This window comes from Salarias fasciatus, chromosome 14 (genome assembly GCF_902148845.1).
Source record: "Salarias fasciatus chromosome 14, fSalaFa1.1, whole genome shotgun sequence".
Lineage (NCBI taxonomy): Eukaryota > Metazoa > Chordata > Actinopteri > Blenniiformes > Blenniidae > Salarias > Salarias fasciatus.
The window spans coordinates 13,607,834-13,627,791 of NC_043758.1; the positions used below are offsets into that span (position 1 = coordinate 13,607,834).

At 42.9% G+C, this 19,958-nt stretch overlaps 1 protein-coding gene across 1 annotated transcript; it reads left to right on the top strand.

Annotated features, from left to right (window-relative positions):
- Positions 1-4,465: 4,465 nt before the first annotated feature.
- kpna4 (karyopherin alpha 4 (importin alpha 3)) lies at positions 4,466-19,844 on the top strand. Its single transcript, XM_030107890.1, has 17 exons — positions 4,466-4,742; positions 7,222-7,266; positions 7,407-7,496; positions 10,782-10,811; positions 11,535-11,587; positions 12,261-12,356; positions 12,690-12,775; positions 13,489-13,575; positions 15,287-15,456; positions 15,847-15,891; positions 16,057-16,188; positions 16,949-17,077; positions 17,633-17,737; positions 17,818-17,889; positions 18,147-18,309; positions 18,441-18,535; positions 18,743-19,844. The coding sequence occupies exons 1-17, from the start codon at positions 4,674-4,676 to the stop codon at positions 18,818-18,820; spliced, it is 1,545 nt and encodes a 514-aa protein (XP_029963750.1). The 5' UTR covers positions 4,466-4,673; the 3' UTR covers positions 18,821-19,844.
- Positions 19,845-19,958: the final 114 nt, after the last annotated feature.

The window sequence follows — 19,958 nt, forward strand, 5'->3', positions numbered from 1 at the left end:
TTTCTTCAGCAACACAAACATTTTTGAAATCATTTAAACTTGTGCAATGCACATTTGATACCGATGTAATCGGCACAGTATAATCAGATGTCTTCATGTGTATGTTAATGTTCTTCCAGAAATGTTTTATTTATTTATTTATTTATTTATTACACATGAACACATGAATAAAGAAGTATCCAGAACAGAAGTGTCTGAGTTTTTAATTCCTCTTGAGTGCAGCAATAATGTTGTGTTTCACATTTGTTATTTTCAATATATCAGTTTAGTCTGGCTGATGATGGCGGACCTGAAAACCGAAATTCTCACCTCACTGATAAATGATTTAACCTTTACCCTGTGGGCTCAGCAAAGGTTGAGTAAAGATGACTGAGGAGACTGAAGCTGTCAAAACCAAACTACAATCAGGGAAAACGGAAGTAATATGGCTGCAATCCACTCCGAGGAAACCATGAAGGCAACAATATGCAAAATGGAGCGGGGTCCACCTTCGCACGCAGATGACATGACTTCTCTACAGGCTGAAATATACAAGCTAGAGATGGATTTAACCAACCAGCTGTAAAAACTGTCTTACATGGAGGCGAGGAGGAGGCGCTCCAAAATCCAGTTAATGTCCCGGAGAACCCTGGTTCTGCCACTCCAGCCACTGTCTTGAAAGATATTCTGAACATAAATAAATAATAATAAAGCTGTTCTGATTGACAGGTCACACAGGTGTCTCCAGGCAAGAAAACCCTGTGATATTGTGATCAAGATTGCTTCACAATTGCAAAACCTATCCTGCAGCCACACATCATTTTATGGCCTGCTCCATTCAGAACTTCCCCTGCCTGAAGCTCCTGCTAAATCCAATCTGAATGTGATGTTTTCCCTGAAAATATGTCCACAGTTCAGGAGATCCTTCTCACTTTTTGACAACTCAATCCATACTCCTATAGCACTGTTCTCATTATTTTGTTTTTACTGTGTTCAAACTAAAATAAAACGAACGAACAAATGAACAACTTTCTGATGACAATTGAAAAAAATAGAAGACGCTCTAGACAGAATCCTTCTCAATCAGTTTATAACATAGAATCACCCAGGTTTTTTTTTTTCCTTTTTTATTTAACTGTCATTCAACCAGAAAAGTCCCATTGAGATTAAGAACCTCTTTTTCAAGGGAATCCTGGGATTTCTCCAATTCCAGGTTGTACATCATCTTCAGCGGTCTTCAGTCTTTTACACATGTTTTGGTTTGGTCCCGGACTAAACAGTTTCTGGCAATCGTATTTAAAACATTTTCAAATAGTGTAAGATTACCCATGAAACGTTGTGGTCTTATTGCAGTATTCAGAATGGTTTCACAGGACATGAACATCAATCACTGAGAAAAAAGGATATGATAGCTTTTGCATCTCCTTCAGACTGGTGACTTGACGCTGCTTAAATGGAAGGAAGAACTTCCACCAATGGGTCGAAGACCCTTTGAAGAAAAACCCTTACACTACAAAAGGGTGTGCTTAGAAATGTTATGTTACATGGCAACCTTTTTTAACTTATAAAGAATTAACATTCTGTGACCCTAAGTTGCTTGGACCTGCTTCGTTGCAGCTCTATTGCTTTTTTGTGTTGTCTGTCTGACTATTTGCCTGTTCTCTCATGTGAATGACCCAAGATTTCTCGCTCTTTCTTTTAATAAAATCAAGTTTATTTATATGTACTTTCTGTAACTCTTTTAAAATGTTAGATCAATAAATGGTAAAGTAACACTGTTGCAGTGATTAGACTCCGTTGGAGCAAACATAGGGGGCTACAATATATGTATCTAATATGTTTGGAAGCATTCAATTTTGTATGTTTTTCAAAAGTTCATTTAAGAAAAAAACTTTGGATAAAATGTAGTCAATCAATATCCAGTTGATATGTTCATATTTATCAAGTGTATCATTTGTTTGTGTATATGTGTGAAATTTCCATGTTCAAAACACATTTCTCAAACAACATATATTTAAAAAATACACTATTGACAACAAATGTACATATAAAGCAAGCTTTCTCTGTTAAAAGATGTTCATGTCAAAAGGCTTGAATGATTATTTTAAACTGTGAGCGTATTAAACAGCAGAGCCAGCATGAGTACAGACGTGCTGTTTGTACGCAAACAGCTCCAGGAGAAGTATTGGGAGCAGAACAAGGGGCTCAATGTCACGACAGCTGACCTGTCCAAAGTGTTCGATACTGCGAATAGGAAGGGACTTTGTCGGTTCCCAACAGATCCTCGACATGATTACCCTGCCAAATGACGACCAGCATGATCAGGACAGACTGAGAGGCCGCTTTCCAGAGCTAGTCTCCATCACTAACGGAGTGACTGTCGTCACCATCTTCATCAGCGTGACACCCAAGCAGGCCCGTGAACAACCTTGATGATGAAGATGGTCCTGACATGAGGTGCAGTCTAGATGCCATCCAGTTAGTTCAACCACAGTATGAACTCTGCACTGGCCTCCATGACAGAAGAACACCAAAGAAATGTCACAAAGACTGCTGGTGTAAGTTGCAGGAGACATGGCTGTGTGGGCTCGGTGGGAAAAGAAGACAAACTGGAATCCTTCCAATATAGGAAATCTTCACTTGCAGATGAACTAAAGCAGTCTATTTTTTTTTCAAGTATTATTGGTCTTTGTATCTTTTTCTTCAGAATTAACATCCTGAATTAGTGTTTTGTGTATCTTTGTTCTACATTTGCATTCATTCAGTTTGTTTTGTCTTGTTAACGTTTGTTTCTCTATTTCTAGTCAAACGATCAGCTTTGTTATCTTATGTTTCAGTGTCACATTACATATACTTTGGCATGAGACTATTACTCCTGACTCATTTAGTGCCATCGTTTTGTGTTGTGCATGATTCTTTATTAGCACAGCTGAAATACTATGAAATATAAATATGTTGCCAGTAGTTAAGCACACCAGTCATGGGACGAATGTGAGTCAATGGGCCCCTTGAGCCTGTTCATCCTCTCAGAGGACACGCAGTGTTGCCCTCATGTCTGTGTGGTTGTTGTGCATCTCAATGGTAATTTTATGAAACAGTGTTTTTTCTGTTTCTCTGTGCTCGTATTCCATTACTGTATCGTCATTTATGCTGTAGTTTATATATCAAGTATGATAGTTTTAACTTCTCTTTGCCATTATTTTGCATCGTGATCGTGATGCCGTCTTTTTCTTCTTCCTAGAGCAGGTTTTCTGGACTTTTGTTTGTGAACATTCATGCTGTATTCATTTGACTTTTATCATTTATCATTTTTATATTGTGGGTCTTTGCATCATGGTGCCTTTATATATTTGTTTATTTTTGTCTGCGGTAGTGTCATATGTCTTTGGGTACATTTTACATCCCTGTAAGGTCATTTTTAATGGCTATATTACAACTACATGAAGTCCTCTGTGCATCTTTTTAATGTTTTGCTTTCTTTGTAGTGATTTTGCACTTATAAAAAAAAAAACCAAAGTGTTGCTTTGTGCTGATCTTATGTTACTGTTGTCACTCATCTTGCATCACTTTGCTTAACTTTGTGCCAACATGTGACCACATTTATGTCTCTCTTCTTCCCAGTATTATGTCTGTTTGTGCTCATTTTGAGCCATTCACTTCAAAATCATTGTAAGTTTTGTAAGTTATGTTATTTTTGCCTCTGCAGCTTCATAAATTGTCTCTCTTCGTTGTAATTTTTACATATTTTTGTCTATTTATGATTAACTCCTTGTTGACAGTTATGGCCATTTGAATCTCTGTTTGAAAATTACATCTTTACTATTCTTTGTGTAGGTTTTGCTTTTTTGGCTCAGTTGTATTACTTTGTGAATATTTTGTATATTTATTGAGCAATTTATTGTGAGACTGCTTTTTAGGGTCATTTTTAATTTTTCTGAGGACATTTAACATTACTTTTTGTAGCATTTTCTCTCTTTATAGTTACTCTGCCTCCCTTTGTTGTGGATTTGTGTAACTCTGTAGTTGATGGCATCTCACCATGGCAGTTCTGCCTGTTTTGTGTGGCAGTACAGTTGATCACTGGGAGCCCACTAGAGAAGTGACCGCTTGTCCTGTGATGGTCTGGTGAGCGGTCCAGAACGTACCCTGCCCTCAGCTGTAGTTTGCTGGGTTGTTGCCATTTAGATGTTTATTTATTTATTTTAAATAAGGTTCAATTTTTGCATATTTTAGAGGTACTTTGATGCCTCTTTGTTGTGTTTTTGTATCTCTTCAATGTTTTTGGGGATCCCTGATCCTTTGGGGCCTTTGGGGTCCCACTCAGTCATTTCTCTGTTAAAACACACAGATTCAATCAGTGTGACTGATCGATGCCTTTGGCGATAAATCCGGTGTAAATGGTTGAATATGAGTGAGCGCGTGAAGTGTGGCGCACCCTGCGGACAGACGTGAAGCGATGGACCAATGAGAGTGAGGGGGATTTCCCCACCCTTCCTCTACGCCACAGCGAGGCTGCCCTCCCTCCACCACCGGCATTCCCAGTATGCACCGCGGACAGAGCAGCAGAAAATAGTCCGCTAACGAAAGCCTGAGAAAAGGGAACCAGAGAATATATATATAAAAAAAGAATAGCGGCAGCTCACCAGCGAAATCCAGCAGTTTAACAGTACTCCGCGCCGCCGACAACCGCGAACATGGCTGACAACGAGAAACTGGACAACCAGCGGCTGAAGAATTTCAAGAATAAAGGCAGAGATTTGGAGGTAAAACTTGGTGTCGAGGATCTCCTCTTTTCCTCGCCGCCGCCGCTACGCTCGCGGCCAGCTTCGCGTCCCTGCTTCTCCTGTGACGTCGTTTCTAATTTTCACCGACGGGGTCTCTGTTCCCGGGGCCCCCCGGCCGGGGCCTCCCGCTCACCGCCCGGTGCGAGGAGGCCGGGCTCGTCGGGGCGGTTTCCCGGTGGTTCGTTGCATCGTGGTAGGAAAGCTGATCAAGGTTCACCTCCTCCCGCTGGAGGTGCTCTGTGCTAGCCCGCTGCTAGCAAGGCCCCGCCGGGAACCTGCTAGCTTAGCCGAAGCGTTTCACCCACCACATCGGTTTAGCTCGGCGTGTCGGCAGGTGAAAATACCCCGTAACAAACCCCAGTCAACACTATTTTGTTTTTTTTGTGTTTTATTTAGGATGCCGTAACGTCATTACCAGGCGAACCCCGCGGCCGATGAGCGGTATTTTGGTACCGCGGAGAGCTAACCTGTATGCTAACAGGCTAACTAGCGTTGAGCTCGGTGCTGGTGGCTGCAGTTCCACCCATCCCCCGTCTTTACTATCAAAAACAATGGCGGAAACCGTTTACCCTCCTAGCTGACCAGTCACCTGGCTGGTTAATCGAGAGCCGGGGGGTGAATTTTGAATGTATTTGCTTGACTAACCCGCACGCACGCACGCTTTTCGCAGCGCAAGTGATAAACGCGGTAACATGAGTGATAGATGAAAGCTACACGCTAACGTGGGATCCACGAGTCACCAGGTGATCCGCACTCGGCGTGTCACTCTCGCATTCATGCTGATCTCAGGCGGGCTCTCTGCAGAAACATCTGAACAGGATTTAGTCATACATCCGGTTTGATAAGTCGCAAACAAGGCCTCCGCACACCGGCGAGCTCCTTCTACTAACCTGTTAATAACTTAAACTAGTTAGTGTGAGCATGGAGGGGGTCTGTCATGATGCACACACACTGCATACATGGGATCCATCTAACCTATATGGTTAATAATTCAGCAGAACAGTGTAAGTAACCAACAGCTAATGTAAGTACAATGTGCACTGCAGTTCTCCAACTACAAGTTAATCTTATTGAACTCATGCATAAAGAAGCTAAAATGTCCTCTACAGATGAGCGGGCTTAACCAGCAAAGAAACTGTGGGGGAAATAAATGTAATCATCAGTGTGAACACCTCACATTTTCATTAAGAATCAATGTATTTATGGCATGTAAATAATATATTTAACTCATACAGTTTTGCACAACCCTAAACTAGCCTTTTATGTATTAAATGTTATTTACGTTTTATTGAACATTTTTCAGAGGTACAATCATTTTCTGAGCTGTCTTCCTCTTTATTTCCTCATTAACAGCAACACAGATGGGGTCAACACATTTTACTAACAGGCACCTAACTTGAAAAGCCAAGCCCAAGGGAAAGACAAGAAAATACAAAATCTAGTACTTGTTGACCAGAAATGGGCACGTGTCTGTTCTGAGAACGACAAATCTTTCACCTTCAGTGGCATGAGACAAATTGCATTTGATCAATTTGGCTTCAATAGAATAGAAAATTGCTCGTTCATCGCCTTTGGGGAGGTTAAGACTTTTAGGCAGGTCACATAAGAATCTCATCAATTAAAATCCACAGATATCCATTCTTACATTGTAACACGGGCATGCAAATTACAAGAATGAACTAACGTCACATAATAGCACATAATACTATCAGTAATATTTAAGATAACTCTGAAGACAAGTGTCACTTTAAGCACAGGTGAGATTATCTGAAAGGCTTGTGATCGACCATTTGTTGTTTCCATTTGTAGTTTGCACTGGTGTTAAGCTGGGCTGCATTATACTGTAATAATTCCTTGTTTCTTGCTCTGTCGGTTAATGGTGTGACCAAGAGATCACCAACATTTTAAAAAATCACACAGCGTTAAATTAACACTCTTTAGATGATCCAGAGCAAACCAGAACCTTTTTCATGGTAGAACTGTTGGACTGGATCATGTCAAGTTTGTGTAATTAAAAGGCCATGAACATATATTTTTTGAAATTGATATATGACTCAGCTTTTCTGCACTGTCGCCCTGGCAGCTGCTACTTGCTGAAAGTGTTGCTATCTAACAATTTAATGAGAAGAAATTACAAAAAAAAAGAATTGTATGCATGAACAACCATGAGCTGTTGTTTTGCAGTAACTTACAGAGTCATATCAGGCCAGCGTCGTATTTAGTGTTTTTATGCCGTCACATTCAGCATTGAGGCTGCTGACTTTGTTTTGACTATGGTGGACCGCCATGGTCACATGATCAAGATCGGAGGTCCACTTTGAGATTGTTTGAATATACATATATGTATATAAAGATGTATATTTTTTTCATTTATTTATTTTCTTACCCAGTCTGTTTAAATGTAGGCCAGGGTGAAAGGTTCATGTTGTGCAACAGTAATGCGTTATCTCTCCCACAGACTATGAGAAGACAGAGGACTGAGGTGGTGGTGGAACTCAGAAAGGTAACCATGTGGCGTTTTTAATGTTCTGTCCACTACAGATCTACATCATTCTGGTCTGTTACTACAAACATGTCTTTGAATGTGGAGTTTTCTTTCTGCAGGTGCGTGTGTGAACTAATATTTTTCTCCTCCTGTAACAGAACAAAAGAGATGAGCACCTGCTGAAGAGGCGAAACGTGCCCCACGAGGACATCTGCGAGGACTCTGATGTGGACGGAGATTTCAGATCGGTATGGTTGTCTCCTGACTAATGACTTGACATATTTTTAGATCTTGCACGTAAAAGGGTATTGTAGATTTTCTGTAAAAGGATTGGGACTGACAGCCTGACAGAAATGCTTTGCTGTGACTGGTGGGTTGTGCATGAAATTCATCTCACTGGTCAAACACTCCAGAGGTCCCAGACCTGCTGACACTAGAGTTCAAGTGATGGCGCCTCATAAACTCTCTGCTTTCTCTGCTGGTGGTGTTACAAAGGGACGGGAAGATGCATGCAGTCTGGTTTGCTGTGTTTTGGTTTGTGTCCAGATTCATTAATGGAGTAGGTAGAGTGCATTAAAATCAAAATTTCTCCCAAAAGACAGGGGTCTGCAACCCACAGACCCCTGTCATCAAATGCGTCTGGGATGGCAAAGACATGAGTTTTCTTGTTTTGTAATTATTATTATTTTATTTTTTTATAATTGATTTCCTTCACTCAGTATATGCTAAACTTTCAGGGGAAGTGTCCCTCTGACTGGATGTTAATAGTTTCTTTTGGAAACGTGCGAAAAAATAGAAATATAATGAAAAATAACAATATTAATACTTCAGTAAAAGCTTAAATGCCAAACAAATCAATTTATTGATATGAAAGAGTGATAGAAGACTCATTCTTGAAGCTGCAACATTTTTTTTTCTTTTAAAACAAGGGTGTTGTTATGTCTTCAGTTCATCCACTTGTTGTTGCAGCTTCATACTGCCCTGCCATGATGTGAACTTTACCAGTTCCTATGTAATGTCAACGGAAGACGTATCATTTCTACTTTCTAGCACTGAATCTAAAATTAGTGGCGTTTCACTTCGTTAATAAATTGTTTTGCCTCGAAGGTGTCAGAAGTTGGTAATAGTCAACTACAGTTTCCTGAATCAATACGATGCAGTTTGAATGTTTGTCACGATAAACATTAAGTTTCCTTGAGAAACTAAATAACGTCAAAGGGGGAAGTGTTCAAATCGGTGCTGCAGGAGCTCAAATAAGATTTGCTTTATTGATCCAGCACCAGGTCAATTTGCATGTCACAGCTGCACTGTTATGCACAGGATCATAAATGAACAAATTAAATGAAAAAGATCATGAAATGTAGTTTAGTGCATTTGTTAGATCCTCTGTATGTTTTAACCTACACCAACACGATCCATATAAATCCAGCATTATGTCGAGCTCAGCTCAGTGACTGTATTAATGAAGTCTGACAGCTGCGGGAATGAAGAATCTGCCGTAGCGCTCCCCGGTTAAGACTCATTTATGCTCTTAACTACTTAGGCAGCAGATATATGTGCATCACCAACTTTGCACGTCCATGATTGTCCATCGCATTGTAATGAGCATTTGGCAATTAATCCCTCAGAAGAAGTTGATCTGAATTAACATACTTGCCAAATAGCAGGAGGAAGAGTTCTTTTTCAGAGGGAGGAAGAGGAAAGTCAATAAGCATTGGCAGAGGAGGCAGTATTGATGTTCATATTGAGGAGGATTGTGATCGGAGGCAGCTGTTGTGGTTGTCTTTGAAGCTGTTAAACACCTTGATTGTTGTCGCACAGTCACTCTTTGAACGCCCCGGCGCTCGTTTCTGCCGTTGGTTTCGATTCTCAACACGGCCCCCCCACGTCTCGTCTCCTGGTGGTTTGCCACGCTTGGTCCGTGTCTGCAAGCTTCCAGGAGACGGACGGAAATACGCACGTTGTGAACGTGCGACTCCGTGCATTTGTATCGGCATAACTACTGTAAGCTTTCCAGGAGGGTCAGACTGTGGTCCCAGAACAAGTAGCTAAAAGCTAGTAACAAAACAGCAGACAGTGAGTTTGTTTACGGGGATCTGATGTCAGAACTCGTGGGCTTTTTTCTTTCTTTTTTTCCAGTGTGGCTACTTGAGAAGGTACCACAGAAACTTTATTTCCTTTTTTCATGGTGCTGGCACACGCCACGTGGGTTTTGAAGCGAGCGACGTCACAGGAAGGAGATCAATCACCATTTCCACCATCACTAAGAAGTCTGTGGGTTTGGTAGCGTTGCTGCATTAAAACGGCCACTCAGCAGTTCAGTAAATTCAATCACTGTAACAAGCCGGTGTTGTTGAGAGGGCCGACTCGAAATGAGCTGCTTAGCAATATATCAACAATGACATGCTGCTCTGAGTCACTGCAAGACGTTAGAGGGGCTTTTGTGGAGAGTGTGCTGGCTAGTGTACTTTAAATACTTAGTAAACCAGCGACCGCTGTGCTGGTCTGAAATAACACATCAATTCTGTTGCCTGGAGGATATTCTTTTTTTTTTTCCTGCTTTTCGACCTTTTTTTGTGGTTACTCCTTTCAAAATGAATAATTCCAGCCTTGTGAGCGTGTTAGAGTTGACGGGCCTGTTTCTTATATATGATGCCCGCACTTTCTCTCAGCTTTGCTCGTCGTCCGTCTTGCCACCAGTGTTTTGTTTATTGTCTTATTTAAATATTGCTGGGATACAGTTGTCTCTTTAATCACTCTCCACCGAAGAAAGCAAATGCACCAACATTAATCTGCTTGAATTGCGTTTTGAATTTTTTTATTTTGAGTTTTGACTTCAGTTCGCTGTGTCCCGCTTTTCCTGCCAGAGTCCACGGGCAATCGGCAGGAGAAACTGCTGGCTTAGCAGAGGCACGGGCGAGCTTTATTTAATAAGGCCCACGCTGGTGGTCAGTTGATTGAAAGTGATATTCAGGGTCCCTGTCGGGGGGCCGGCCCACGCTGGACTGTGAACTCTCTGTGGAGGGCGTCAGGAGAGGCTGCCAGTTGGCAAATCGTCACGTTCAGCGTCGGCCGACTGGTCCAACCTGCTGACCGTTATGCCCCCGTGTCGGGGTCAGGCTACAGATCCGTTGTCCCGGTTGCATGTTTGAGTCTTCATGCACGCTGAGAACGTCTAGTTGTGATGGACGGACCTCAAATTAACAGCACAAACACAAACTCAAGATGTGTATAATATGGTGTTGGTTTTTTTTTGTTTGTTTTTTTTTTGGAGTATTTTCAATATTAAACTTATTTGAATGGACCAGTGAAATGATAGCATATCAACCCATATCAACCGTTTTCTTTATACATAGGAACTGTACTTTTAAAACTACAATTTTTAATTAATTTATTTATTTTGTTTTGTGGGCCTGATTGAACTGTCTTGTGGCTGTTTGTTTCAAACTTTCAGTTTTGTTTGAGCTTTTTTTGAAACAATGTGTAGTAAAATAATCCTGCATGCTCTCATAAAACTCTGTTTTCTTTTCCAGCAAAAAACCTGCCTTGCAGCAATAGTAAAAGTAAGTCGACTCTTTTGATTTAACACGTCATTTCTCTCTCTCTCTCTCTCTCGCTCTCTCCCGCTCTCTCCCTTTGATAGTAGGTTTGAAGTTCCTTGATTGACTTAATGATTTATCTAAATGGACTCACGTCCACTCAGCCAGAGTCCACATTGTTTTGTAATGTGATGAGACAATTGACTTTGCTCCTCTTCAAGTATTTCTTCAGAGAAATTCTAGAATGGCCTCAATCCGTTTCAAGCAGGAGTTTCCCCCTGAAAATTTTGAAAACGTCTTCAGAATCGTTCCGAATGGTTCGCGATGCTTCTGAAAATGCCGCCGCTGAAGCTGCTGTTGTGCTCAGTATTTCTGAGTAGAAATAAAACATTTGGACAAACTCGACTCACACGAAAGCTCAGATGTCCTCAGAGCTGCGTGGATGAGTTACTGAGATGGTCAAAAATAGTCAAAGTGTTGCCACTGCTTATGCTAACATGTCGCGTAGCGCACAGCTATGTTTAGGTCTCAGCTCTCGAGCTTTGTCAAATTAAACGCTGGGCTTCTACACGTTTCTGACAGCCTCCAATTATGTTGAAACTGAATTGTGCATCATGTTTTATTGGATTATTGCAGTTCTTACTTAAGAAGATAATAGTTTTACACTTCAAAACATGAAAACTGATAGGTTACTGGTGATTTTTTTTCTTGTTTGTGCATGAATGTGACTCTGTTGTTGCTTTGCAGAACGCCACCAGTGATAACCAGGGTGTCCAGCTGAGCGCTGTCCAGGCTGCCAGGTAAGAAACCACACAGACAGGGCTCAACCACTAAATAGATCCATTTATATAACACATTGTCCTTTAAAACTTCACAACAAAGCCCATTATCTAAAATTTAACTTGCATAAAATATGCAGTTACCTATTTAAAGCCTGTTTGTGTATATGTGGTTTGCTGGGGTGTTATTATTAACAGTGGCAGCTTGAATTATAATCACGGTGCACATGTGGTGCACAGGTTTAAATGTGAGCCGCCGATCCCGGAGACCGTACGACCAATAGTCATCAGAGGCTTTCTGCTTTAAATTGATGGCCTCTTGTGAAATACAGTTTCACTGTTGCAATTTCGGGGGCTGATTGTTTCTCCAGCTTTGTTCGACAGCCTTGATTTAGGAGTCAGTCAGCCCCGTCTAATTAATGGAGGCTGTAAATGGCACTGCGGCTCGGCGCTGCAGCGCTCGCGTCAGGTGCTGCGCGATGCGGCTGAACACACCACACTTTGTTCGGCCGTGCTGTGGAGCTTTGTTGCTTTATCCTCACCTGACGTGCGCATGCCATGACAGTCACCGGGACTGAGACGGGCTCGCGGTGTAGATGGTTCAGATTCTTCTGATGCTTCTCTGCATGTATGTAATTCTTGCTATGGGTGGAAGTTGAGTGAGTGATGGTGTTTTCTTTTCTTTTTTTTAAAGGAAATTGTTGTCCAGTGACCGTAATCCTCCCATAGATGACCTGATCGAGTCTGGGATCCTTCCTATACTGGTCCACTGCCTGGACAGAGATGACAAGTAAGCAGACTGTATTTCTCTTTGTGGTGGTGAATCCTGCTTTTTTGTAAGCATTTTAATTATAGCGCCGGTTATCCTTTTCTTTTTTCTTTTTCTTTTTTTTTTTCATCCTTGTAAGTTTATGTACACTTCAAAGTTATGCTAATGATCTAGCGGGGTTTGAGCCCAGCCCACAACATCCGAATCGCGTTGGAAGTTATGTAAATGCGCTCCAGTTTTCACCTTCCAGGAATGGCAGCACATAAATGACTCATCAGTGTGCTCTCGGTGCTGAACACCCCTGCCTGATCAAACTCTCCTCTCTGCCTCCGCCCGCCTCTCGCCGCCCCGCAGCCCGTCTCTCCAGTTCGAAGCGGCCTGGGCTCTCACCAACATAGCGTCGGGGACCTCGGAGCAAACCCAAGCTGTGGTCCAGTCCCGTAAGTCTCACACCATCTGAAGGCCGATTTCATTACTTCACCTCGTTTCTCAGCTTGATTTCAGTGTTTGTTTTTCTATTTCTTTATGATTAATCCGGTTTTTGTTCTCAAGAGGAACCGTTTCATGTTACAGCATAAACACTTCACCGTTTTTATGAGTCCATAAAAATCACACATTTATAAGGCTCTGATTGTTTTTGTTCACATTTTTTACGGCCTTAATGTTCATTTTTTTACTACGTAGTAAACCATATATATTTTCACATTTCACTTTTGTGGTCACTGACATAAGTTTCTGCACATTTTCACACACAAGAAAAAAATCGAGACTTGCTCTGTAGATTAGATTAGTTTTTATGCTGGATGCCCTTTTCTGCTACCATCAGGATTTAAAGCGGGCGCCACACACTGCAGGTTGAGGCTTAACCCAAGATTTTTTTTTAGTTTTTGCATAGCTGTTCTCAACTTTTTTCTTTGTGGTTTGATTCGTTACCAATATTCAGTGTTTGATTGATCACAATAAAACTGCAGCACTTAAAAAAAACATTACACAGCTGGAACGCTCCAAACAAATGAACTTATTAATCTTTAAGAGGTATAACACGATAACGTGGGGTTAACTGTGTAGGGTTAACCACACAATCTGGATATTTTAAATGTCTGATTAAGACGAGTCGTTCACGTCCATCTTCCTCTTTGTGTTTGTTGTGTAGATGCTGTGCCGCTCTTCTTGAGGCTGCTTCAATCTCCACACCAGAATGTGTGTGAACAGGCCGTCTGGGCGCTGGGGAACATCATTGGTGAGTAGGGCTGCACGATACTGGAAAAAACTGACATTGCGATTTTTTGGGGGCTTGCGATATATTGCGATATATATTGCGATATTAAAAATGGAAGAATTTTCACCAGATGACCTGAATAGCTCTATTTGGGGAGATGGCCACTTGAGAGAAATATGTGGTGTTTCATACCGCTTGTCGAGCATGCGGATCATTTTTTTAAATCCCTCTTTAACGATCGACGGAGTTCAATGGCACCATGTCTTTCGCTAGGTAAAAAGTTATTGCATCCGTGATTTGTCGATGCTGTTTGGAGTTCCTATCATACGGTGTTATGCCGGCAAAGGCTTCTGTAATTGTTTTTTGAGAAGATGAAGTTTCACCTGGGGTCTTTGGTTTTGCACTGGAAGTACAGGAGCTTGTGATGGCGTTTCAAATGGTCCAACAGATTTGACGTATTACCTCGTGTTAAGGCAACCACGACAAGGCACTGTCGGCAGAGAACGTTTTTTTGTTCCGTATCGTCTTTTTTTATAGCCGAAATACATCCAAATTTCACATGTTGGCCTTTTTTTGGGGACTAAATCCTCCGTCACTTCCTCCTGCATTTCACCTGTGTTCAGAGTGTAACCTGAAACCCCCCCCCCCCCGCTGTGGAGGAGGGAGGGGGGCGGTGAGTACCGAGCAGGAGGGAGGGAGTGGGGGTGCGGAGCATGGAGCACCTTGCTGCTTTTACGAAGCAAAACAAAAGTTTAAAATAATAATAAAAAAAATAAAATATTGCACATCCTGCGATGTGACTATTGCACATGCACACATTGCGATGGCGATGTTCAAACGATATATTGTGCAGGCCTATTGGTGAGTTCACAGTAGCAGCTGTAAAAAGAAAAAAAAAAAAGAGTTTTGATAAATGAAAAAGTTTTAAACATTTTTTAAATCTGTGATGACATTCTGATTTAAAAGAAAAAAAATACTGCTTTCATGAAGTATTTTAATATTTTATTCACTATATTCCTCCCCTTCATGACAAACAAGCTAAAATTATGATGTTTAAACCAAGTTTCACGATCCTCTGAGGTTAACGATGCATTCTGATTTTCTGAAATGCACCTGCATTCCGGTTTGAGCCGCGTGTTTTCTAAGTACCACCAGCAATCACACTGACATTCGCACTGCGTTGTTGTGCACCTGAGAACACTTACGCCCACAGCACAGTTCAAAACGGAGCAAGCACATGCAACTGAAGCCTTTGATACAGCTTCATAGAGCAGTTTGCGCGAGCTGCTTGTTGCTGCTGCTGCTGCTGCTTTTGTTTTGGGCGCACAGATGACGAGGACGCTCCCGTCTGCCTCCGTACCTCATCTGTCATGCAAGGAGGCAGATGCGCTCCTTGAGATCTGCAGCAGTACGGAGATTTCTGAGGAGACGGGCGATGCGGAAGGCTGCCTTTTTATATTTGAAAAAGTGACAGTTACTCAGTAACGTTGTCAGTATATCTTCCACAGCAGTGAACAACATGGTTTTAGCACAGCTGTCTTTCACACTCGATGGCTACAGCAGCCGTGTTTGCCTGTGCCGCGTAAAAAGGTGCAGACTCCCTTAAATGCTGCAGGCTGTTGGCTCAATTGTACATGAATCCAAAAAAAAAAAAAAAAAAAAACCTTTTTGAAAACGCGACTAAAAACGAATTCACTCTCCGTCCATTGACAACGTGCTCGCCTTCCTCCAGGTGACGGCCCTCAGTGCAGAGACTACGTGATCGGCTTGGGAGTGGTGAAGCCCCTGCTGTCTTTCATCAGTCCCTCCATTCCCATCACCTTCCTCCGGAACGTCACCTGGGTCATGGTCAACCTGTGCCGCCACAAGGATCCTCCGCCCCCCATGGAGACAATCCAGGAGGTCAGTATACACACAGAGAGAGGGGAGTTTAGGAAAGGTGTGTTTGGAGCCAGAACTTCAGATCTGCCTTCATATCAGATCCTGTAGAATCCGTCTGATTAAAATGCAGACCGCTGGATTTCAGATTTGTCTCTTGCCAATTTGTGCAGAGTGAAACAAGTATTGATATTGATCATTTTGCAGACATGTGATAAGATGGCTAATGACAAAGCTACTAATCTTGATTCCACATCAGTTTTACCTTGAGAAATGTTGTTTTCTTCTGCATCTTGCTGTGAAATGCTTCATGATGTTTATCTTTTATCTTGTCTTTGCAGTATTTGCAAAAAGCAGTTTTTCTCCGATTCCTGCTATAACAAACTTTTTGATGGATATGTTCTGCTCCCTCAGATCCTTCCAGCTCTCTGCGTGCTGATCCACCACACTGATGTCAGTGTAAGTACCCAGACTGAGCAGACTGTGTCGCCTTCGTCCTGCTGATCTGTGATCAACACTGTAAATCTCTTGATGAGTGTTCCTGCTAAAACTTCTGTCGACATGAGCAGGAAGCAGAATTTGTTCGTGAGAATTTATTTGTCTTTGTGGTTTTGCTGCCTCCAGATTTTGGTAGACACCGTTTGGGCTCTGTCCTACTTGACGGACGCTGGAAACGAGCAGATCCAAATGGTCATCGACTCAGGCATCGTCCCACATCTGGTACCTCTGCTCAGCCACCAGGAGGTCAAAGTCCAGGTATGGATTTGGTCTCGTCTTAAGAACAAGCTGCAAGTTGCCCACCGGGTTATGGGAGGACAGACTCACCTTTGGTCTTCTGGTTTATTAGTGATAGTTTAGGAATCAAAGCAAAATTGATCTCTGTTACTGTAAATTCACATGGATTACCTTACAGTAAATTATATTCAACACTTGAATGCTGAATTTTGTGTATTTTCACATTTAAAGGTGCGGTTTTGTAATGGCTGAGTGACGACAGTAAATAAAAATTGTTGATGTTATGACCAGAAAGGTTGATGGTTCAAATCCCGTCCTGGCAGAGATCTCCACCATGAGTTTCACAGCGCTCAGAGTTAAGAATGCATTTAATATGAAATCAGTCCGATTAAACATGCGCCTCACGGAAAAAGATGCATTAATCAAAGCCTTTGTAAGTGTATGTATACATGCACCCACTATAATAATAGCATTGCATCATAGCTTGTTTTTCTGACTTGAGCTTCCCTTATTTTCTTTGCTCTCAACATGTTTTCTATGTAACTACTGCTAATTTCTCTCGGCCCCCATTAAAAACATCCGGTTTCACCGCAGAAAGCAACAGTAAGAAGCATCAGCACATTGAAATTACAGTTTATACATCTGTATTAATATAAGCACTGCTGTCCCTTTAGATCTCTGATGTATTCTGGTAGTGGAGAAATTAGCAGACGACAAAGAGCATTGGAAGGGTTTTCAGTTTAAAAACAGTTCCTCAGTGACTGGCTTTGCCTCCTTGCAGACTGCTGCCCTGAGGGCCGTGGGAAACATAGTGACCGGCACAGATGAGCAGACCCAGGTGGTTCTCAACTGTGAAGCCCTCAACCACTTCCCCGCTCTGCTCACTCACCCCAAGGAGAAAATCAACAAGGTAACGTCCTCCCCCTCCTCCTCGACACACACCCCTTTCGCTGAGTCGGCTGTCTGGAAGTGATGAAGCCGGAGACCGGGTGCAGGTGTGAGTGCTGCGTGAAAGACAGTAGGTGGGACAGGTAGCTTCACAAGGCGGAGAATCCTGAAGAGGAAGAAGATGAAGACGTCTGCGGTGGATTAGTGTAGTCAGTGTCGGGGGTGGGGGTGGGGACACGGTGTTAGTCTGCGTGTGTGTGTGTGTGTGTGAGACTGTGTGAGATCCTCTGGGTTGGTGGAAAAGGGGCGCTGAAGACCAAGTGTCTCTGCTGATATCGGAGTGCATCTGAGTCCAGTCACTTTACAAAGAGGCCTCCTTGTTGTGGCTGGATGATGATTAGAGCCTCAGAGTCGCCCCGTCCCCGCCCGCAGCACGCCGCCTCCACCAGGGGTCAGACCTCGGAGCGGACCTCTGAATTCTGATCCAGCTCAGACACTAGACTGCTTTGAAATAAGCTGGGAGGAAAAAAAACAAACTGAAAATCTCACCTAAAACGATCCTCCTGTTCACCTGTAGGAGGCAGTGTGGTTCCTGTCCAACATCACAGCAGGCAACCAGCAACAGGTGCAGGCCGTCATCGATGCCAAGCTCGTGCCCATGATCATTCACCTGCTCGATAAGGTCTGTGTCCACATCGTGTGCAGCATCAGCGAATGCTTGTGAAGAGAAACTGTTGTTTACTCTGGAACTGGGTGTTTCAGGGTGACTTTGGCACTCAGAAGGAAGCAGCCTGGGCCATCAGTAACCTGACAATAAGTGGAAGGAAAGACCAGGTGAGAGACTCCTTTCTTTCTGCGTGACTGCAGGCTCGGCCTTTCCTCTCTTTTCCTCATCAAACACTTGGCAAATGTCTGTAGACAGGAGCTGATACCATGCTTTGTGAAATCAGTAAATGTTCCTGACTGATAAAATTCTTATATTCAACTTTATGAGGCACTTAGTGAACAATAGTGGATAAAAGAAACAATGTGATGCACCTTAAAAGTCTAATTTGCGCTCATTTCCTGAGGACTCTGTGTGCTGCTTCCAGGTGGCGCATCTCATCGAGAAGCACGTGATTCCTCCTTTCTGCAACCTGCTCACAGTGAAGGACGCTCAAGTCGTGCAGGTTGTTCTCGACGGCCTCAGCAATATCCTGAAGATGGCCGACGACAAGGCCGAAACTATCGCTAACCTCATTGAGGAATGTGGCGGTAAGTTCCACGTCTCGCCTCGGGATTCCGACGCTCTCGGATACTGTAAAACCTCCAACCGGCGGCCAAGTCTGAATTGATTGAGTTTATTTTTGATTGCAGTCAACACTTCCTCCTCTTTGTCCCCACAGGTTTGGAAAAGGTGGAGCAACTGCAAAATCATGAAAATGAAGATATCTACAAATTGGCATACGAAATTATTGATCAGTTTTTCTCATCTGATGACGTAAGTTACACTCTTTGCCACGTTTACCTACCGTGATGATCACGTAATCAAATGTGGAGTATTTTCATTGTTTTAGATGTCTTAAATGTAAAGGTATTGACATGTGACACTGACGTGTGAATGGACGGAGCTGAGGAAGAACAGTTCTGATCGACCGGCCCGTCCGCCGCTCCTCGTTAATGACCCGTTGTGTCGTCTTTTTCTCAGATTGATGAAGACACCAACCTGGGGGGGACTTACGGCTTTAACTCCGCCAACGTGCCAGCCGAGGGATTCCAGTTCTAGACGGCATCCGGGGGTATTCTGGAGTTTTGTTCACGATGCAGCACTCTGTTCAACATAAAAAAAAATTAGGAGAGAAAGAGCGAGAGAGAGCGAGTGTGAGAAATTTGATCCATTGTGCTTGGCTCGTGGGATCCATGGCTGCATCTTATCTGAGAGAAAAATATGTGGACTTCATTTGGCATTCCAGGGGAACCAGCCCAAATGAAGTTTGAGATGGCGAGTGGGTGCGAGTGAGAATGAGTGGCTACATGTTGCAAAAAAAAACAGCAAAACATCTACATCGAATGCGTTGAGAGACATGCCGACATAACTTCTGCGTTATCGGAGCTGTCGTCTTCGGAAAACTACTTCAAATGACAACACACACAAAAAAAAAAGAAACTTTGATGTCTGCCCAGGGACAACCAAGGACATCCAAAAACAAGAAATCAAGAGTTCTTGACACATTACAACTCAACAAAATGCAGAAACGAGTGCAACTATGATTATAAACTGAGATGAACCACGAACCATCACAATTCTGCGGTCCTCCGACCCGACGGGGCGCCGTCTTCGACGCGCCCCTCCCCCAATCGGCCCACGCTATCAGACATGTGAGTGAATGGACCCATTGTGTATGAATGTCTGGACTCAATGCTGAGGAGCCAGGTTCATCTCCTCCAACGAGACGCTCCCCCCCTCCGACGGGGGCACCATCCTCTCCTCCCTGGTGGGCGGGGCCAGGAGTCCGACTGCGCGTGCCGCATGTGCGAGAGAGAATGGGGACGGATGAGTTGTGTGTTTGCTTGGCTGCGTGCGTGACTGGGAGTGTGCGAGACTGGGTGAGAACGCATGCCGGGACGGGATAAAAGATACAAATACAACATCTGAAGAGAAACAAAAATGTGCGAATGTGCAACGGCGAGAGGTGCAACAGCGAGGCTAGCAAAGGTTTCAGGAAAAGAAATTCTGCCTTTGAAAGAGGCCAATTCCTCAAATCTCTGAAAGGAAGAATTTTGGATATGAGAAGAAGAAGAAGAAAAAAGAATCATCGTCACATGGATAATTTTTTGTTTTGAATTGTTAAGTTAGTATTAATTGACACTGGACATTGTTAATGATAGGCGTGGAGCAGCGGTGCGTTGTATGAAGATGCATT